The following is a 19559-nucleotide window of genomic DNA, read 5'->3' as shown; positions in this document are numbered from 1 at the left end:
TTTTTAATATAATTTAAAAAACTTTTTCCGGACGGAATCCTTTCAGGCCTGCTATAGCATACAGATAGTACTCATTTATATCAGCAACATTAACTGATATGTAAACATACAAACATTATGTTCCAAGCTTAATAGACATTAGCCTGTCTATTAAGAAGGCTAATGATGGGGGTGGGGAATGCCATAAATGACATTATTGGATCAGCTGACAAAATTGGAATACAGATGATAGATCAGATCAAAGTATTGTTATCGATATTAAATTTACTGAAGTTGTCAACTTTACTGTGGTTATGAAGGGCATATCCTGTTCTTAGGAACCACACTGAAGTACTTATTAGTAAAGGGCCATGATATATTCGACTTACTTTAAATGGCAGGGTCAGGAGTGGTGTAAATGATAAAAATAGGTTAAAGAGTATAACAAAAAGTAAAGAGTATATATTAGCCAATTACCTAGTCATTTCTTCTTCCAGAATTCTGCCTGGATTTAACATTGACAATGAAAAATTCACTAAATAAAAACAAAATGAAACAAAAATAAGACATTTTTGAAAGGTTAAACTATTAATAGATATTGCCAGGTTTAAAAAAATCTTTTCACTTTTCTCTTTTCATTTTCAAATGCATTCTTTTCACTTTACAAATAAAAAGCCCAAGGGTTTAGGCGCAGGACATCTAAGGTCTAGATGGGGGAAGATAAGACCTCTCAGGTTCTTCCCTCATCTTGGTGGTTTGGGGCCTTCAGCAAAGCCGCTTCCTAAGGAGCCACAAAAGGCAGAGGAGGAAAAAATAAATGGTCCAAATAGAAAATACAGGATTTAAGCGGCACTCTTTTTCTTAGTGGTTCAAGTACTTTACAGATACTTGTGAGTGTAAATTTATTTTAATATGTGCTTCCTTATGACCTAAGTAATAGAAAGATTGAATTACATCCATTGTAAAGGAAGAAAAATTAAAGACAAGGAAGATAACTGAGTTGCTCAGAGACAAATCAGTGGATCAAATAGTCATCATTGTCACGTATTCCATGTCTTGTTTACTAGCAAAACTGTATTCTGGTATTTTTAAAGCATTATTAATTAGAAAGAAATACATTGTCCATTAATTTGGGCTAATATGATAAAAATGTCAGTGTGTCTTTCCTGGTTTTCATAACAGCTGGCATTTATTATTTATTTTATGACAGGCTCTGTTCTGAACACTTTACACATATTAATTCATTTACTTTTCATACAACCTATGAGTAAGACTATTTTAGAGATCCCCATTTTACATATGAGGAAGGAAATTGAGGCACAGAGATAAATTAACTTACCCAAAGTCATACCGCTAGCAAATAGTCTGCGTGTCCTAACACTATGCTATACAGCTCCTAACACTATACCATACTGATTAATTCGTGTGGTAATGACTTATTTTAACTTTTGAAAACACAAAGTGAAAAATAAAAAGAAATAGCTCATCTCTACTGTATTCACAAAATAATAGGATAAAATATCAACACAGCATTGCTAAGAAAACATACTAATGTAGGTAGTTCTCGTTTACCATGATGCTGGGAGAGAAACTAGTCTTTGTTCCTTTATCATGTGTAAATAACCCAGAGGTCATGTTTTCTGGGTGCTGTGTATCTTTCTTATCTTCTTTCAAAGAAAGATAAGGTTGACATTTATTTAAAACTTAAACTACTGTCAGGGTCAATTACCAAGCATAATTTCCCCCTCAGGACTGAACTTCTACTGATGTTCACAGCAAAGTTTTTCTTCTTATTACTCTTGCTCTTTGTCAGCTATCAGATCCTTGAGAAATCATACCATTTTATTTCTGTTCTTATCAGTTCAGTTCTGCAGGCTGATTTCCTTCCTTAGTTCTTCTTAAATATGTACCTTTGATATGCCAAATCAGAACTGAGTTTGGAATTAGAGGCGGACAAGCTATCCTAAAGATATGGTATTTGTAGAAATCATTGTTCAAAATCCTTGGAAAACCTCCAGATATATGTGTTCAGGGTTGGTTGTTTCCTTGAACTTAGAAATCAGGTGAAATCTTAAATGAGTTTAACTCTCCTCCTACACCTACCTCAAACTTTTAAATTCTCTCAATAAGGATATAAAATTCAGATTGATCTTCCCTACTAGAAAATAAGAATTTATGGGCATTCCGAACTGGAACCCCTCCTTTCTCAGAGTCCCAGGCCAAGAATGGCAGTCTAGTACTAGGTTAGTAACCCTAGGAGCCCCAGAAATCCCAGGAAACCAGGATGAAGGTGAGGCAACTATATGTTGATGTGTTCCCTAAAGAGTCATGGGACTCTAGATCTGGAGTTCTAGAGCTGGAAATCTCATGAGATTTTAGATCTAAAAAGGGCATAAACCTGGTCTTCTCAGGTGCTACCCATTATGCTTCAATCTCATAAAAAATTTCCAAATAGTTTTCTGGTTCAAGGTTTCTCAGTGCTATCTGCCTGTTAGAATCACATTAGGAGCTTGAAAAATACAGAAGCCCAGGCTCCACCCAAGAGCATAAATCAAAACTTTTGACTGAATCTAGAGATCATATTTCTAAAAATACCCCAACCTCCACTTGATTCTAATATGGAGGAGAAAATGCCCACTCTCACTCACCTGGATGCCTCCCAAAACAAGGAAATGGAGAATTCTTGAAGCTGCCTATTCATTTTATAGAGCGCCCATAGAATTAATTCACTTTATAGATGAGTCAACATAAATTTATAATAGTTGTTTCATTTCTAAGTTCGTACAGCTAGTTTTCCCCAATATTCATTGATCATTTACTAAGTTCTAGACACTTTACATAAATCATCTTATTTAATTCTATCAGTAAGTCTATGATTACTTTTCAAAGATGAGATCAGTAAATATAGAAGTTAAGTAACTTTCCCAAGGTCATACATCTTGTGCATGAAGGGCCTAAATAACTGTACAACTTAAGGCTTACTTAAGGAGACACTACATAGGGAGTACTGATGATGATCACTTTTGAGTCTCAAATTAAGTCAATGTCTCCCTTCCTGAATTTTGCCTAAAACTTCCTTTGTCATATAGAAATATTCAGTACAAAACAAAGAGGTGGTGTTTGTCCATGGGGCTTATGCAGTATGGGCAGTTAATTAAGGTAACAAGGGGCTCAAAAGTGCCTTTTTTCTCTTAACTCCAAAGCCATGCGAGGACATGTAGGATATATCAATTTCCTCACAGAATTTCCTAGATTATTACAGTCACATAGACTTGGGACAAAATATATCAGGTTCTTGGTACTCTGCAGAAAAACTGTTTCCTATGACTCTGTCCTTAAGGTTTGGATGCAGAATGTTCTACGCATAGTTTCTGCACAACTGAGTCATTGTGAGGGAACAACCTTGTCACGTAGTGGCTTTATTCTGTTGACAAGGATGGGCTGTGTTCCCAATCAATCATTGTCAGACGCTCTTGTAATTTAAGCCATTTTCGTCTAACATTCTCTTCTCACTTGGCTCCCATTAAGTCTAGCTGTCCAAGAACGCAACAATTCTAAAGACTAGACTCTAAATAAACATCATGTCTATGAGACGAGCTAGTAAGCTCAGCTCTATCTTTCATATTCTATCTTCTTTCAACCTCCATGATTGTTGCTAAACTATGACTCTAAACATATCAATGAGCTCTTTGGATTTAGAGTGAGTATGAAATTTAAAGATTGCATTTCTCCAAGGAGGAATGAGAATATTACTTTTAAAAATTACCAAAGAGTAGACATTGGATATTAATAACATTAGAGGGACTTCCCATTCTAATCCTCCGAGATAGTCAATAAGGCCTAATGATAAATGTGGCTAAAAATGTCGTAACGTTTGGAGGCTACTGAAACTAAGCTGGCAACTCTAGAGGGTTTAGCGTTCCAGCAAGCACAGGTCTGTCAGTGACGAGTTCGTGCCATTCCTCAGAAAGACCTTGAGTTTGGCCCTAGGCACAGCACATGGCACCTGCCTGCCTGTCCAACTTCACAGTAATTAGGTTGCATAATTAGAAGCAAGTAAAAAACAAGCAAACTGCTCCAAATAAGAAAACTGTGGAATTATTCTGGTGTTCTAAAAACAAGACTAGTAAAAGTAGTACAAATGCTAACTTATTTGTGATAAGTGTGTTGCATTGTTTTAATCTGATTTTTTAAAAAAAATTTAAGTGTGATAAAATACACATAACATAACATTTACCATCTTAACCATTTTAAGTGTATGGTTCAGCAATGTTAAGTATATTCACATTGTTGTACAACCAATCTCCAGAACTTTTTTTACGTTGCAAAACTGAAACTTTATGCATTAAACAACTCCTTATTTCCTCCTACCCCCAATCCCTGGTAACCATTATTCTACTTTCTGTTTCTATGAATTTGACTACTCTAGATACCTCATAGAAGTGGAATCATACAGTGTTTATCTTTTTGTATTCGACTGGCTTGTTTCACTTAGCATAATGTCCTCAAGGGTCATCCATGTTGCTGCATGTGTCAGGATTTCCTTTCTTTTTAAGGCTGAATATTGTTCCATTGTACAATATATCGTATTTTGTTTATCCATTCATCCATTAATCTGACTCTTTTTAATCCTGAATTGAAACCAGTTTTTGACTGATGTGTCTGAATATGAGCATCACCCTGCTTTATATATGTATAAAGCATAATAATCTATAGAGCTTCTAAAAAGTCAAAAGAAAACAAATAGAAAATTCCCACCCCTCATTTCCTTAAAGGCTTTCTAAATGTCTTATATTACTCCAACTTTACCTTTATGGTGTTTATGTTAAAGTTTTGGTCACTGGTTAAACACAGTAATCCATTTAAAAGTTTCTCAAACATATTTTTTTAAAAAGAGAAAGCATAATTATTTACATTGGCAGTATCATGTATTTATATGGTAATGAGCATGGTTTAGATAATAAGAAAACCTGGATTTGATTTCTGTCCTAACCCTCACCAGCTATGTAACTTTGGACAAGTTATTTATCCTCTCCGAGCTTCAGTTTCCTCATATGTTAAGAAGAACAGTATTACCTACTATGTAAGACTGTTTTTATGAGGGTTAAGTGAAATAGGACCTAGCAGATAAGAAATACAATGAAAGATTACTATTATTGTTGTTACTTTTATTATAAAGAGGGTCTTCTCAGAAACAATAGTAATTGAGAATACATAAACTGTGTTTTTGTAGGAGCTTTTTTTTTCTATTCAAAGGATGCTTTTACTAGTTTTCTAAAAGGTATTAATGTTTATCAATATTTATGTATACAGGTCCTAGTGTATAAATCAAGCAATCATATTCTCTTAGGTAATTACACATAAGCCCTATGCTGCTAACCAAATATACAGTTCTTAATCTGTGAACACTGAAAACTCTTACTGAATATTATCTAAATTATAGGGTCCACTTTTTCTCAGGCATCTTTGCTATGAAAGCTGTCTTTTCTTTATGGGTATTTTTTCCTTATATTCCACCATCTGTGGACCAATAAATCTCCACTCAATCTTCTCTAATCTAGTGCCCAAAAGGTTGTTTGGAAGGAACTGAGCCTCAAGCCTGGTAGAAAGTTGAAACTGCCTTTCTTTCTATGTGTAATAAAAAAAAGACGGGAGGAAAAGAAAAGGAAACCAGAAACAGATCTACAAGCTGGACACAGCTAAGAAGTACTGCCATGTTAACTGGTATCTTTTGAAATTTACCAGTAATCACTAATGGGATGAATATTGAATAGGTATACTGTTACAGTTCCACTGTCTTCATGTACAGTGACTTCTCTACTTTCTATATATTTCCTTATCCTGTCAAACAGCATACACCCAGTTCTTGAAATTTGAGTATTCAAGGAATTTTCTGAGAATTTCACAATTTCTTCTGTAATACCTAGAGTCTAAATCAGATATCTAAATCATTAAACAAGTACATGATGAATAGCAAAATCAATTTCTAATCTTTCACCTAGTTAAAGGAGTACGATGCATTAAAAAAACAAGTAGAGAAATGCTTACCTGGAAAGGATAAGTTTCCTGAAGTAATAACAAATCTGTCAGTCATGTCTCCAAATACTATCATCATTAGAGGGAGGCCTGATCCATGAGCAATGGCCATGATTGTGCCCAGGGACATAAATAATTTATCCTGCCAATCAGAGTATCGAAACTGAAAAAAAAAAAACTTATCTTACCTTGTGGTATAGAATTTATCTTTTCCACAATTATATGTTCTTTGGATTTTTATTTAAGGTCAGTACATTTGTAATAGTTGCAAATAAATGTATTAGGTAAGAAGGAGAATTTCAACCCAGATCATTGACAGACTAATTTCATGATTCTATTTATTTTATATTCTGTGAAGAAATCAATCTGATTCTGTTTAATCAGTATCTTATTTGCTTGAATGACTGTAATATAATCAGAAGGGATAAAGGTTTGGTTCTAAGAAGAAATGTTGTTTGATCTTCCAGAACTCCTGATGTAGTGAATTAAGGACAACTAGGAGTACACACACACACACATACACACACACCCTAACAAACACATGCACATATGCACATGCACACGCGCATCACATCCTTTAAAATGACATTCAGAATATTTCAGAGGGAGAATTACAAGTAGGGGAAACAGGACTTCTGAGTTTTGAGAATAAGATCCTTTTAAAAGGTTTAAGTTCGCTTTTGAAAGGCAGCTCAGTAGTGAAGTGAAACAAACATTATGGAGTACCTATCTGTGTACGTTAGAGCAGTGGTCCCTAACATTTTGGCACCAGGGACCAGTACTCCTACGAGAATCTAATGCCTGATCATCTGAGGTGGAGCTGAGGTGGTGATGCTAGCACTGGGAAGTGGCTGCAAATACAGATGAAGCTTCACTTGTTTGCCCACCACTCACCTGCTGTGCGGCCTGGTTCCTAACAGGCCAGACCTGTAAGGATCCGAGGCCTGGGGTGTTGGGAACCCCTGCTTTAGAGAATTCTTGCTCATGGGGAGGATGCTCATTACAGAATCTTAAAGAGTAGGAGGAGTTAGTTAAAGAATTGGGGAATGCACAGGAAATAGGGAATGTTTAGGCTTAGAAGAGCAAGGTGACTAGAAACTGCATAGAGTTTTCAGGCAGCTCCACATGGTGGAATTCCTGAAGTGGACAGTACAGAGTGTGGAGACGATATTAGAGAGAGGTAGAAAAGGCCTCAAGGGCCATACCAGGGATCTTGGTCTTATCTTAGTATCATCCATGTACAATGTACTTAGTACTATCACTTAGAGGGGGGACACTAGTTGTCACAGTGAAGTACGCAACACCCACAAATGAAAATAGCTGATCAATGTCACAATACTCCAAAGACTTTTCCTTCACTGTTTTTCAGTCTTCTCCAATTTCTCACTTTTTCTTCTCATTTTTGATTAACTGTTCTTTGGCTCTCTTTGTTCTCCTTTCCTCCTCTTTCAGACTACATCGTTGTCTTATTTTTCCATTTCTATACCTTCTCCTCTGTCCCTTGCATCTCTCCCCTCTTTTAAACTTTTTCCCTCTATCCATTTTCCTCACTCCACCCCACCTGCTTTTTGGGGACAAGGGACAGTCATCAGGAGAATGGATGAGTCAGACTTGGCAGAGTGGGGTTTTTAAGAGCCGAAGCTGAGTCAGATAGGGTCAATACCCCAGGGCAGGATGAGGTCAGACACACATGGTGAGGTGGGGAGGGGGAGTGTGTGTGCAAACTTTCCTCAGAGAGTTCCAGAAGTTCAGTAAGGGAAGGCCAAATTCTATCATCAAACACACAGGGCAAGCAAGAGTGCCAAAAGAGACAAAGGGTCAGAAGCCAAGTGAAATTTGGAACAAAAAAAGGGGAGCAAGTGAAGTCAAGAGCAAATGGGGAAGGGTCCCTGAAATTGCTATAAAAGAGACTAGTGTCCCCAGGGTTCAATTCTGTGGTTCCTAGGGAAGGGAGTTAGAACGCTTGGGTCTGTCCACTACAGTTTCAAGCACAGGATCAGGTCGTCATGTAATGTTTTCTTTACTGAATATTTACATGAAATTGAGGAATATTTTAAATGCTTTTCAAACTACTTAAATAAAATTTCCTTGTTTCTAAGCAAGGTACTAAGTATAGCTAGATTGTTTTCAGTGATTTTTCAACAAAACAATACATTTCTAATTTCTGATGAAGTAGTTTTGTAAATGTCTAGTCACTATGCAATACACCTGAAACTAATATAATATTGTAAGTTAATTGTAATTGAACGATGAGAGAGGGAAGTTTTTTTAAAAAGTACAGTATTTTTCCTGAATCTCTTTTGAGACAAAAAAAAATCTATTCAGAGTCTGAAAAAGATTACATTTATATTTAATTTAAATTTTAGCTTTTATATTCAAGAAAATTTCCACATTTCTACTTTAGGTTCATGGTATTTTATTTTATGTAGGAGGCAGATTGAAAACCTATGCAACAAAACCAGATTTAGTTTTACAGTTTATCCTCTAAAGCACTAAATTAAAAAAAATACTGTTATTGATACTTTTAAACAAAAACATCACGAGAATAAGGAAGAAGAGAATAAACAGGGGCTTTGTGGTGACTTGAGAAATCTGCAGCAATGTTCAAGACCTAGGATGTTTTGGTGTCTTTTCAGCCATTTACTTATTAAGTTGGAAATTTCAGCTGACATGCTACTTAATATCAACTTTTTTTACTACTGAATAATGGCTATCATAGTTTGAAACACATCATATTTACCACAAGTGGGCAAACACTTTCTTGGGCCGCCTCTCTGAGACAAATGAAAAACAGATTAGACTTCTTGCAAAAATATGTTGGCTTGCCTCGTGCCAGCAGAAAGCCACTGAGAATTGTGCTGAACATAATCTAAATCTCTAATAGTTACTCTACATTTAATCAATTATCTTGGAAGCCAAATGTGAACACAGACTTCTTAATTGTCTTAAAATTTCTATAGTTAACAATCACTTTACATGCAAGCTTATTTTAAGTTAAATGTGTGGGGGTTTTGTGAAACAAATGTAGAGATTCATTTTTCTGAAATTGGTTAGTTTGTCTGGTGCTACAAACACAAATCCTATTTTCAATTTCACTGTAAACCAGTTAGCTCTGTTCTGTTTCATAGCCAACCTACCCCTACCTCTTTTATCATCCATCTTGGGCCATGACTACAATGAGCCAACCTCAGCCAGCACAGGTGTAGCAGGGAAAAATCTGTCACTGCCTGTAGACAATCTTAAAGTGCTGGCTCTATAACTATTGATTCTACACCAGATTTGAATGAAGGAAAGAATTATTCACATTTATTATTTTACAACTTACCAGTGTTAATGGTCCAATCAAATTCACTTTCTTTTTCCTGTCTTGTTTGCTGTAAAGAATATAATTGTTTGAATTCGAAACTATTACAAAATGTTTCATAGTCAACTGAATATAAATTTGAGATGTTATCACATTCAACTATTATAATATTTTCAAATATAAAACAGTGATGTCCACAAATTGTCAAAATTATCCAGTTCAACAAATATTGCAAGGCAATCACCAAGTAACTGAAGTAACTGTCCAAGGTACTACAAGGATATCTGGATAAACAAGAAATGGTCACTTTCCTTACCGAGCTCACATACAGGGGCAAGATGAATGTATTAATAATGTCTGCCAAATCAATTACACTCCCCCCTTACCTGCAGTTTTGCTTTCCCCAGTTTCAGTTACCCATAGTCAACTATAGTCTGAAAATATTAAGTGGAAAATTCTAGAAATAAACACTTCAAAAGTTTTAAATTGTACACCATTCTGAGTATTGTAATGAAATCTCTCTCTGTACCGCTGAGGACATAAATCATCCCTTTGTCTAGTGTATCTATGCTGTAGATGCTACTCACCTCTTAGAAGCGATCTCAGTTATCAGATCGACCATGACAGTATCACTGTGCTTGTATTCAAATAACTCTCATTTTACTTAATGGCTTCAAAGCGCAAGAGCGGTGATGGCAAAAATTTGCACATGCCAAAGAGAAGCCTTAAAGTGCTTCCTTTAAGTGAAAAGGTAAAAGTTCTCAACTTAATAAGGCATTTTATCATCTCACATCATCACGAGATAAGGAAAGGTGAATATAGTACAATAAGATATTTTGACAGAGAGAAAGAGAGGGAGAGAGAAAACATTCACATAACTTTTATTATAGCATATTGTTATAACTATTCTATTTTACTATTAGTTATGGTTGTTAATCTCTTACTGTGTCAATTTTTATAAATTAAACTTTATCACAGGTATGCATGCATAGGGAAAAACAGAATATATGTAGGGTTCTATACTATCTGAGGTTTCAGGCTTCCACAGGGGGGTCTCGGAGTGCATTCCCCATGGATAAGGGGGAACCAGTATAAATTCTTCCTTTGCTGAAAAAAATACATGTTGATCTAAATATAGTAAGGGTCACTCTTCTGAAGTTTTATGGTGAGTGGTGTCAGGAAGTCTTGTTTGCTCTACATTCAAAATACATCCTGAATTCAACCACTGCTCACCAATTTTACTGCTACCCCAGTAGCTCAGGAGAACTCCTGTTAGTCTCCCCACTTCCACTTATGCCCCTTTTAGTCTATTCTCAACACAACAGCCAGAGTAATCATTTAAAAACTCGAATCATATCACACTACTATTCTCACTTTTCTCAGAGTAAAAACCAAATCTTACATTGGCTTCTAGAGCCCTACATGATCTGTTTCCTCGTAACCTCTCTGACTACCTTGCCCACTTCCATGGCTGCTTGCTCTGTTCCAGCCACCATGGCCCCTCTGCTGTTCTGTGAACACACCAAACATTTTCCCATTGCAGAGTCTTTACATTTTCAGTCACCTCCACCAGGAATGCCCTCTCTTCAGACACCCACAGAGCTCTCTTCTCTCATTTCTTCCATATCCGTGCTCAAATATTGCCTTCTCAATAAGACCTGCTGCCTTATTTAAAATTGTAAACTACTTCCTCCTTGTACTCCTGATTTCCTTGGCCTCAATTAATGTTTTTCTATAGCATTCATTACCTTCTAACATTTGTTGTAGTTTACTTATTTAGCATGTGTATTATTTATGTCTGCCTGTCATACAATAAACTCCATGAGGGCAAAGGTTTTATTTTATTTTTGCCTAAAATGCATTTATTTAGCTTAAATTTCCAGATAGGTGATAAAGTTTTAATCATAAAACTTGATCCCAAATTATTTAGAACATTTGCTAAAATCAAAGGACAGACATCTGCCACTAAGTATCTTCAAAGGAATGTGCCACAGGCAATAGCAGCATGATTAGAATAATCATATAACTAACTCTTAATTTGCCCTAAATAACTAAAGTGAGTTTAACTTCCTTTGAATGTATAAGCTTTGGTCTGCTTTTTATAAAAATTAGTCCCATTTCATTTAATTTCATAATCTTACAGTCTTAATGTATTCTTAACTTTTCATATTCCTCTTTTGAACTGTTTTCTTCTTTCCAGCAGAAGGCTGTGAGCTCCACTTCTGCGACCTTCCTTAGGTTTTGGAGTGTTACTGCATTTTTCACAGGGATAGCTCCTTTGTACACTCATCAAATGTTCAGCCAGGGCAAGACATAAATAGCCTTCCTTGTGAAAATGCCATCTATTTATAGATTCACAGTCAATCCCTAAATTGGCAGTTGATGAACACCACATCTTTCTGGTAGAAATACTACCATCCATCGGTTTTCCAATTCTATATGGCAAACTAAATTTTCTGTGAATGAGCACCATAGTACTTAGAAGGAATAGAGCAATATCACTGTATGAAGAAGTTAACAGTCTAAAATAATGCTTCTGTTTAAACATCAGATAGGCGTATTGCAGTTGGCTAATCAGTTCCCTTGCAGCTTGAGGATAGACACACTTGATAAATTTGTCCCTCTGGGTGATTACTCGATGACACAGGTCAATTAGTTCTGGATGGCCTGGTGTGAACTCAGAGACCATAACAACTTCATAAACTATTTGAAGCTAAAGGAGAAAATGATTCACTATTCCCACAGTGAAAGAGGAAACAGAGACAACACACCATTGAATAGTTGCTTCTGCTCCTACTAGGGCCAGTGAAGTGCTCTTAACAAGGGCCCCTGGGAATCAAGAAGCCAGCGCCGGGAGAAAGACGCGCACGCAAAGGAAACACTGAGGTTTCCGCCTTACATTTGAACAACATCTGATTTGGAAGCGCAGGTTACAGAAGAGTAGGCTGCCTGAGGACCTCCTCCCTATCTCACTGCCCAGAACGAAGAAATACGGAACCCGGCTGGCGCTGGGAGGAGGGGGAAGGGGTAAGAAAAAGAGGAACAGGAATGAGGGAGAGGAGGGAGTTTTTGCTTCACGACCTCTGTTCTAAAAAGCACAACCATCAACAGCAGATGTCTGGTGCTCTATAAGCATGAAAAATCAGATGATGTTTATGAAAGTTATTTGTAAAAGTTTTGAGTTATATAATGCAAGGGATGTTATACAACGCAGATATTCATCGAATCACCCTGCACAAAGGGAAGCGGGCACTTTTAAAGACAGCCTCTTCTTCCTGAGCCTGTTGCAAAAGAGGCATCTGTAACATTCCTTAAGAAAGGTCAGAACCTCAGACAAGACTCTCCAAAGAACCTCCAAAACAAAGGCCAAAGGCATCAAACAGATTTTTCTCAACTTCTTTACGAGGCCGAATTTGGCCCCGCTGATTCCCGGGTAACGGAAAAACGGTGCCGGATGATGTACCTGCTGCTGCTCAGTTCAAAGTCACCTTCTGCTCTCACCCGGCGCCGGGCAGTTCCGTTCCTTCCCGCCTCGGGATCCATCTCAGCCTGGGGAGAAACCACAGCTTCAGGTCCAAATGCACTCACCCCAGCTCGGGGAGGACAGCCAGCCTCCTCGCAGCCCCCGCCCGAGGGGTGCGAGCTGGGCGCGGGGGTCGGGCCCAGGGGCGCCGGGTGGAGGTCCCGCTGTCCCTGCCTCGCGCCCACCGTCCCGGGGGTTCCCGGCGCTCCCGGGCCTCGCTCACCTCAGACCTAGCGCGTCTCCCACCGAGCCGCTGGGCGCGCCGGGCGCTGCGATCGAGGGGCCTGGACTTTGCTCGCGCGGCTTCGCCCCCGCCCCCCGCGCGCGTCGGGCCCCAGCGACGCCTGCCGCCGCCGCCGGGGCGAGAGCCCCGGGCCGCAGGAGCAGCTCCCGCCGCCCGCCGCGCTAGCTCCGCAGGCCAGGCGCGGTGAGGGGCCCAGCGTGCTGCCCTCGCCGCCCACCCGGGCGAGCAGCCAGCCCCGGCCGGGCCGCGCCAGCTGCCGGCGATAAGCCGGCGATCAGCCTGGTGCCGCCCGCTGCTCGGAGAGCCTCTTCTGCAGGCTCCCCCCCGCCCCCCCCCAAGTGACTGTCACACTTACTTGGCGCTCAGTTTTCTTTTCGAACACATGCAAGAACTGTTTCTGTAGGCTCAACAATCAAGGGGCTGTCGAGGACCAAGAGAGAGCACTAGACTCGCTTCCTGTTTCTGCATATCCAGGTCTGGTACAGGTGGCACCGAACCCAGCCATCTCCAGGGATGGCAGGGACTAACCGGGGTCAGGAATCACATTATACTCTTTGGAGAAGAGGAACGCTGTCAGTGCCTTTTTAATACTTAGAACTCTAGGGCTAGAGGGGGCTTTAGAGATCCCCTGATTCAAAACCTGCGGGTTTTTGTTTTGTTTTGTTTTGTTTTGTTTTGTTTTGTTTTGTTTTGTTTTGATTACAAGAAACTAATGCCCAGAGAGCTTAAGTCCTGCCTGAGGCAGCATCAGTGGGATCAGAGTCCTGCCCTACCCCGGCTCCTTGCACTTCTTCCTATATTAAATTGTCTCTACACCTAGTGCCCACCTAAATCCCCGGTACAGTTTTCTTGATCCTTCTGATGAATTTCTCTGCACTCATCGAAAAGGAAAGAGCTAAAACAAGGAGCAATAAGTCATCAGCGAAGGGAGGGCACTGTGTTAGAGGAGATGTTGTTGGGCCGACCCTCGCATGAATCTCGCCTCCGCCATTCACTAGCTTTCCAGCCTTGGTCATTTTATTGAATTCTTGATTCAGTTTTTGAATCTGTAAAAAAAAGGGGGGGGATTATTAGGATTAGATATAATATGGGCAAAATGCCCAGCACATAGGAGGCACCTAACAAATGATAACTAGAATTATAGTTAAAAGATCTGAAGAGGCCGTTGAAGAATAGGAGCCAGGAGCTCTGCCACTCACTCTTAAACGGGCCAATTATCTCCATCTGCTCCGCCTATTACCTTGAGCTAAGCAGAACTTGACAGCTAGGCAGAACTTGACTTGAAGAATATGCTGAGAGTTGATTGAAACTATTGCATGTTCTGGAATTATGTGATAGAAATGAATTTACTTAAGTATTTTACCTCAAAATGTTTTTCTGCTTATCCAATCTACCATAACCGTAAGGATTCTCTTCTTTGATCCACCAGAATTCCTCCTCATCGGGAGTCTAATAGTGGTCAGATCACTATTTTAAGACACTCTAGGAATAAAGCACTTAGAATTGTTTAGTTTGACAAAAGGATCAGTTGTGACTGGAGGACATTATAAAACTCAGGCGCTATAAGGAGATGACAGCCTCTGCATTTTCTACAAAAAATCTTGCTGGAGTTAAAAGGCAGGTACTCGAGGAAGTAGGAAGCTGAGTTCAAAACCAAAAACAAACAAAAAGTAGCCAGTATGAGATGTGTCTGCCTGTCTCAGTCAGTTCACAAAGTTGTCCTGTCAGAATTGCTCAGGGCAGAAGCAAGAATGTCGTCCAAGTGGGTACTTATGGAAAGAGGAGCTAGGCCTACATGATGTTCTCGTGTTTGCTTGTGTTAGAGCCAGTCCCAAGGGCTCCTTTTATATGTTTGACAGCAGAGAAACAACCCACTTGGTGCATCCATCTGGTTATTAATTTATTCAAAAACAATATTTAAGCTACTATGATAAACTGGGTTTCTCAATGACACTCATGTAAGAAATCTTAACTTTTTCTTTGTGGTAGGAATATTCAGATACTTCTGTTTCGTTCTCATGGATATATAATAGAGTTAAGGCTCTTCCGCCGCTCTGTTACCTTACTTTTTTCTATTTGTTCCATTAGTTCTATTTCTCTTTTTTAATTTTAACTTTTCCCTTCTTTTGGATCAATTGAATATTTTTATTATTTAGGTTTCCTTTCTTTAAACTTATTAAGTAGACATTCTTTTATTAACTATTTCATTGATAATGCCTTCCTAGAGATTATGACATGTATCTCTGACTAGTCATTGGTACTTCTTCCTCCTCCAGGACAATGCAAGGATTTTAGAAGTCTCAAATCTCATTTATCCACCTCTGATTTGTATACTATTGTTGTCATGGACAGTACTTTCATTTTCTCTATTTATGACCCTTATGGTATTATTACTTTATACAGTCAATATTCATTTAGATTTATCTATATATATATCCTTTTCTTATTCTTTTTTCTTCCTACAGCTCAGAGCCACTATCTTGAATCATTTTTCTTTCACATGAAGAACACTCTTTTCTGTTTCCTATAGTTGGTGATAAATTTTCTCAGCTTTTATTTTCCTTAAAATTTATTTCACCTTTATTTTGAAAAATTATTTGGGAATTTGCCTTACTAGATAGCAAGACTTTTATTATGAAATTATAGGAATTAAGGCAATGTGTTTTGGACAGGGATAAAGAAAATTAAAGTGGAACAGAACAGATTTTATAATTGACAGAGCTAGAATCCTACTTTGGGCAATTTTCTTAGCCATCACCTCAACTAGGGCAGGAAGTGGGGATGGAGAAGATGGGTTAAAATATCAGATGGTTAAACATATTCATCCCCAATCCATTGATCTTACCACATTTTACTGTTCTTCGCCCCCTCGATCTGTTTCTTCCTTCATAACCCATCTTGCAAACATTTGCAAACCCCTTGCCCTCTCTCCTTATCAGTCTCCCTTGGTAAAACCACAACCCTGGCTAATTTAAATTATCCAACTACTGCAAGTCTCCACTATGTAGCAAAACATGGCTGAAGAAAAACATGAAACCATCTATCTGGTCTCACCAGTAAATGGCTCTTGACTATATACTTAATGTAAAAGGCATGCTTATTATTTATTAATATTTGTTATTTATTATCTACTCTGTGGATTGCAATATTCATAAGGACAATGATTTTTTCCTGGTATATCTCAACATTTGCTATCATAAATATTTCCTTAGTTCATTCACTCTTCCACTTTCCTAGATAATTAATTTATACCTGTTCTTTCTTCCAACTTTGATCATTCTTTCCCTATCTTCACATTTGCTGAAGTATTGTGCTTCTTATTTCACTGATAAAATTGAAGTGTCCAGAAGGAAACTGCCATAATTTCCCGCCATGACATTTGCCCCCTTACCAGCATCTGTACCCAACACTCTGCATTCCCACCTTTTTCTATAAATGAATTATCTATGCCTCTATTTGTAGCTGGTTCTTCTGTTTGTACTTTTATACTATCGATCCCATCCACTTGAGAATGACTTCTTAAGGAGCTGTTATTCCCTCCCTCTTCTGCATCATCAACTTTTCCGTCCTTGCTGAATCATTCCTGTCAGTATACATACAGGGTGTTATTTCTTCCATCTTAAAAAAAAAAAAATTCTCCCTTACCCCACTTCCCCTGCCAACTACCATCTCATTTCTTTCCTCTTCTCAGCTAACCTTAACTCTTCTTTATAGCGTTATCACTGTTACTTTCTCCATTTCCTGTCCTCTTGTTCTCCCTTAAACACGGTCTAATCAGGAGTGTGACTTTTTCACACCAACGAAACTGTTCTTATAAGGGTCATTGATAACCTCTACATCACTAAATCTAAAGGTCTATTCTTTGTCCTTATCTTATGTGACAAAATCAAGCCATTGGCAAATTTATCTTTCTCTTTTCTTTAATATACTTTCCTTGCTTGGATTCCAGGGCACCACATATTTCTTGGATTTTCTTGTGCTTTACTGGTTATTCTTTCTCAGTTTCCTTTGATATTCTTTCTCTTCTTTCAACTTCTTAACTAACATTTGAATGCACCAAAGCTCACTTATTGGATTTCTCTGCCTATTCTCACTCCCTCTGTAATCTCAGCCAGTCTCACAGCTTGAAATAGCATTTGTATCCAACAATTTCTAAATTTTTATTTCTAGCCTAGACCTCCCTCCTTAATTCCCAACTCATATATGCAACTGCATCTTTGACATCTTTATTTGGATATTTAATATGCCTGACCTTGACTCCTGATCTTTTCCCCAAGATCACCTCTCTACAGGCTTCCCATTCTCAGTTGGCAGCTTCAGCCTTCCAGTTGTTCAGCAAAAATATCAGAGTTGTCTCTATTATTCCCTGTCTTCCATACCCCATGCTCAGTCTGTCAGGAAATCCTATTTGCTCTACCTTCAAAATGTATCCAGAATCTGACCACTTCTTTTTCTCCAGTCCTACCACTGTAGTGCAAGGTGCTATCATCTCACCCGAATTACTGCAACAACTTCCTTACGGTCTCTCTACTTCTGTCTTTGCCCCTCTTCTGCTGTTGTCCGTTCTCAAAGCATCCGCGAGGGTGGTTCTTCAGAAACGTGAGTCAGATCATGACACTCCTCTCCTCACAATTCCCCAGTGGGAGCTGTGTTTTACAATGGTCAGCCCTCTCTACCACCTCTCTGACCTGGTTTTCTGCTTCTCTCCCTGCCTCACTCCATACCAGCCACACTAGCTTCTTGGATGTTCCTCAAACAAGAGAGGCAGAGCTAGTTGTCCCTCTGCCCTCAATTCTCTTTCCCCAAATATTCACATGGCTAAAATGCTCATCGCCTACAGGTCTCTTCTCAATGACCATCTTTTCAATGAGACCAACCTTGATTTCCCTTTTAAAATTTGCATCTCATTCCTCCAGGTCTTTCAGTTTCTCTTACTCCATTTTGACTTTTCTTCCCACAACATTTATCACTTTATAGGATACTATATAATTTATGAATTTATTATGCTTGTTGTTTATTGTCACCCCCACCTTTGACCTCTTTTCTTCTAAAAAATCATTTCCTTTTGGTCCCACTCTTTATTTGCTTGGCATGAAATTCATCTAACTAATTTGGCCCCAGTACATTGGAAGGCATTTATAGTATGTAAGACCCATGAAAGCAAATATATTTTCAGTTTTATTTACTGAGATATCCAACATTTGCTGCCTTTACTTGCTATGTGCCAGACTCTGTGTTAGGGTTTGAGAATATAAAGAAAACAGGGCATAGTTCCTTTCTCACAATGGACTGAGAATACACCAGTACAAAAATCATTCAGAAATATATCGTGCTTTATAAAATCACAGAACCCATCACACACATATTTTCCCATTTGATTTTCAAAACAATAAGCATGTTTAAGGTGAGGAGCTATTATTCCTAGTTAAAAAAAATGAAAACGTGGAAACTGAGATTCCTGAAGAGCAAGTGAATTTCCACATGGCTAAGATACAATAGATTTAGGGCCCAACGCTGGCCATGTGACTCCAGCTGCTCCTTCCATATCCCTGGGGAAGACTACTGCCATGCAGAGACCATGCCTATCTATATTTCTAGTCCCCACAGCACTAGATGGCTCATTAAATGTGTGTTGAATAGATCAATATTATAAATCGATACCATAAAAAATTCATATTATAAAAAAGTTTAATATAAGTAAATGTTAAAGGAAAGAACATACACCATCGACCAAAGTATTTAAAAATATAGTATATTTTAAATATATATAATTTAATAATATTGTTAAATTTAATATATTACATTTAAATATAAATTAATTTGCAACAATTTTCCCTGAAGAGAGTTTTATGGACTCAATTTTCTCCCCAGTTGATCTTTAGCTTGATAATGTGCTTTGTGATCTTTTCCCCGTTATATTTTATTTGCGGCTATCTAACAATTTTCTGACTTTCCATCTCTGAAGATAGACAGTTAGATCCAATCTTTGACTATCATATTTGAGTGTGGCCACACTGAACTACATTCTGTTTCCAAATTTTCTGCTACTGATACTTTCAACCTTTGCCTAAATCTTCCATCTTCTTCTCAGTTTATAGATCTTGCTTTCTCCTATCTTCTTTTCCTTCAAACCATGTTAACTCTTAAACTTTTCTCTCAAAATTCTTTTAAAAATATTTCTCACTGCTTGAAAAACAAAACAAAAATCCCTCTCCACCTTTTACCTTTTTCCTCCTAAAACATCATTTCCTTTTGGTCTCACTCTTCTTTTGCTTGTTATAAAATTCACATAACTAATTTGGCCCCAGCACCTTGGAAGGTATTCATAAATGTTGTAAATGAGGGTAGTGTTGATTCGGCACCCTCTTTTCCAATGAATTCTTCCTCACACTCTCTTAAACAAAGGTGGACTTACAAAGGTATCATTAAAAAATTTAAAGAAGCAGTTTGCTATCAATTACGATGTCATATCT

At 38.1% G+C, this 19559-nt stretch overlaps 1 protein-coding gene across 3 annotated transcripts in view; it reads right to left on the bottom strand.

Moving 5' to 3' along the window:
- The window catches only part of ABCB4 (ATP binding cassette subfamily B member 4), a 67967-nt gene extending 54463 nt beyond the window's left edge, over positions 1–13504 (bottom strand). For 2 of the 3 annotated variants that reach the window (XM_039878211.1, XM_039878214.1), the window contains exons 1-5: positions 13066–13191; positions 12783–12868; positions 9341–9389; positions 6028–6178; positions 457–514 (exon numbers count right to left, since the gene is read on the bottom strand). In XM_039878211.1, coding sequence (XP_039734145.1) covers positions 457–514; positions 6028–6178; positions 9341–9389; positions 12783–12862 — 338 coding nt within the window. In that variant the 5' untranslated portion in view covers positions 12863–12868; positions 13066–13191. Of the gene's footprint in view, positions 1–456; positions 515–6027; positions 6179–9340; positions 9390–12782; positions 12869–13065; positions 13192–13441 lie in introns of those variants that run through there. The other variant, XM_039878212.1, reaches the window with a different exon arrangement.
- Positions 13505–19559: the final 6055 nt, after the last annotated feature.

Source organism: Pteropus medius, unplaced genomic scaffold, assembly GCF_902729225.1.
Source record: "Pteropus medius unplaced genomic scaffold, Ma_sr-lr_union100, whole genome shotgun sequence".
NCBI classification, from domain to species: domain Eukaryota; kingdom Metazoa; phylum Chordata; class Mammalia; order Chiroptera; family Pteropodidae; genus Pteropus; species Pteropus medius.
This window is presented reverse-complemented; position numbering and strand designations above follow the sequence as displayed.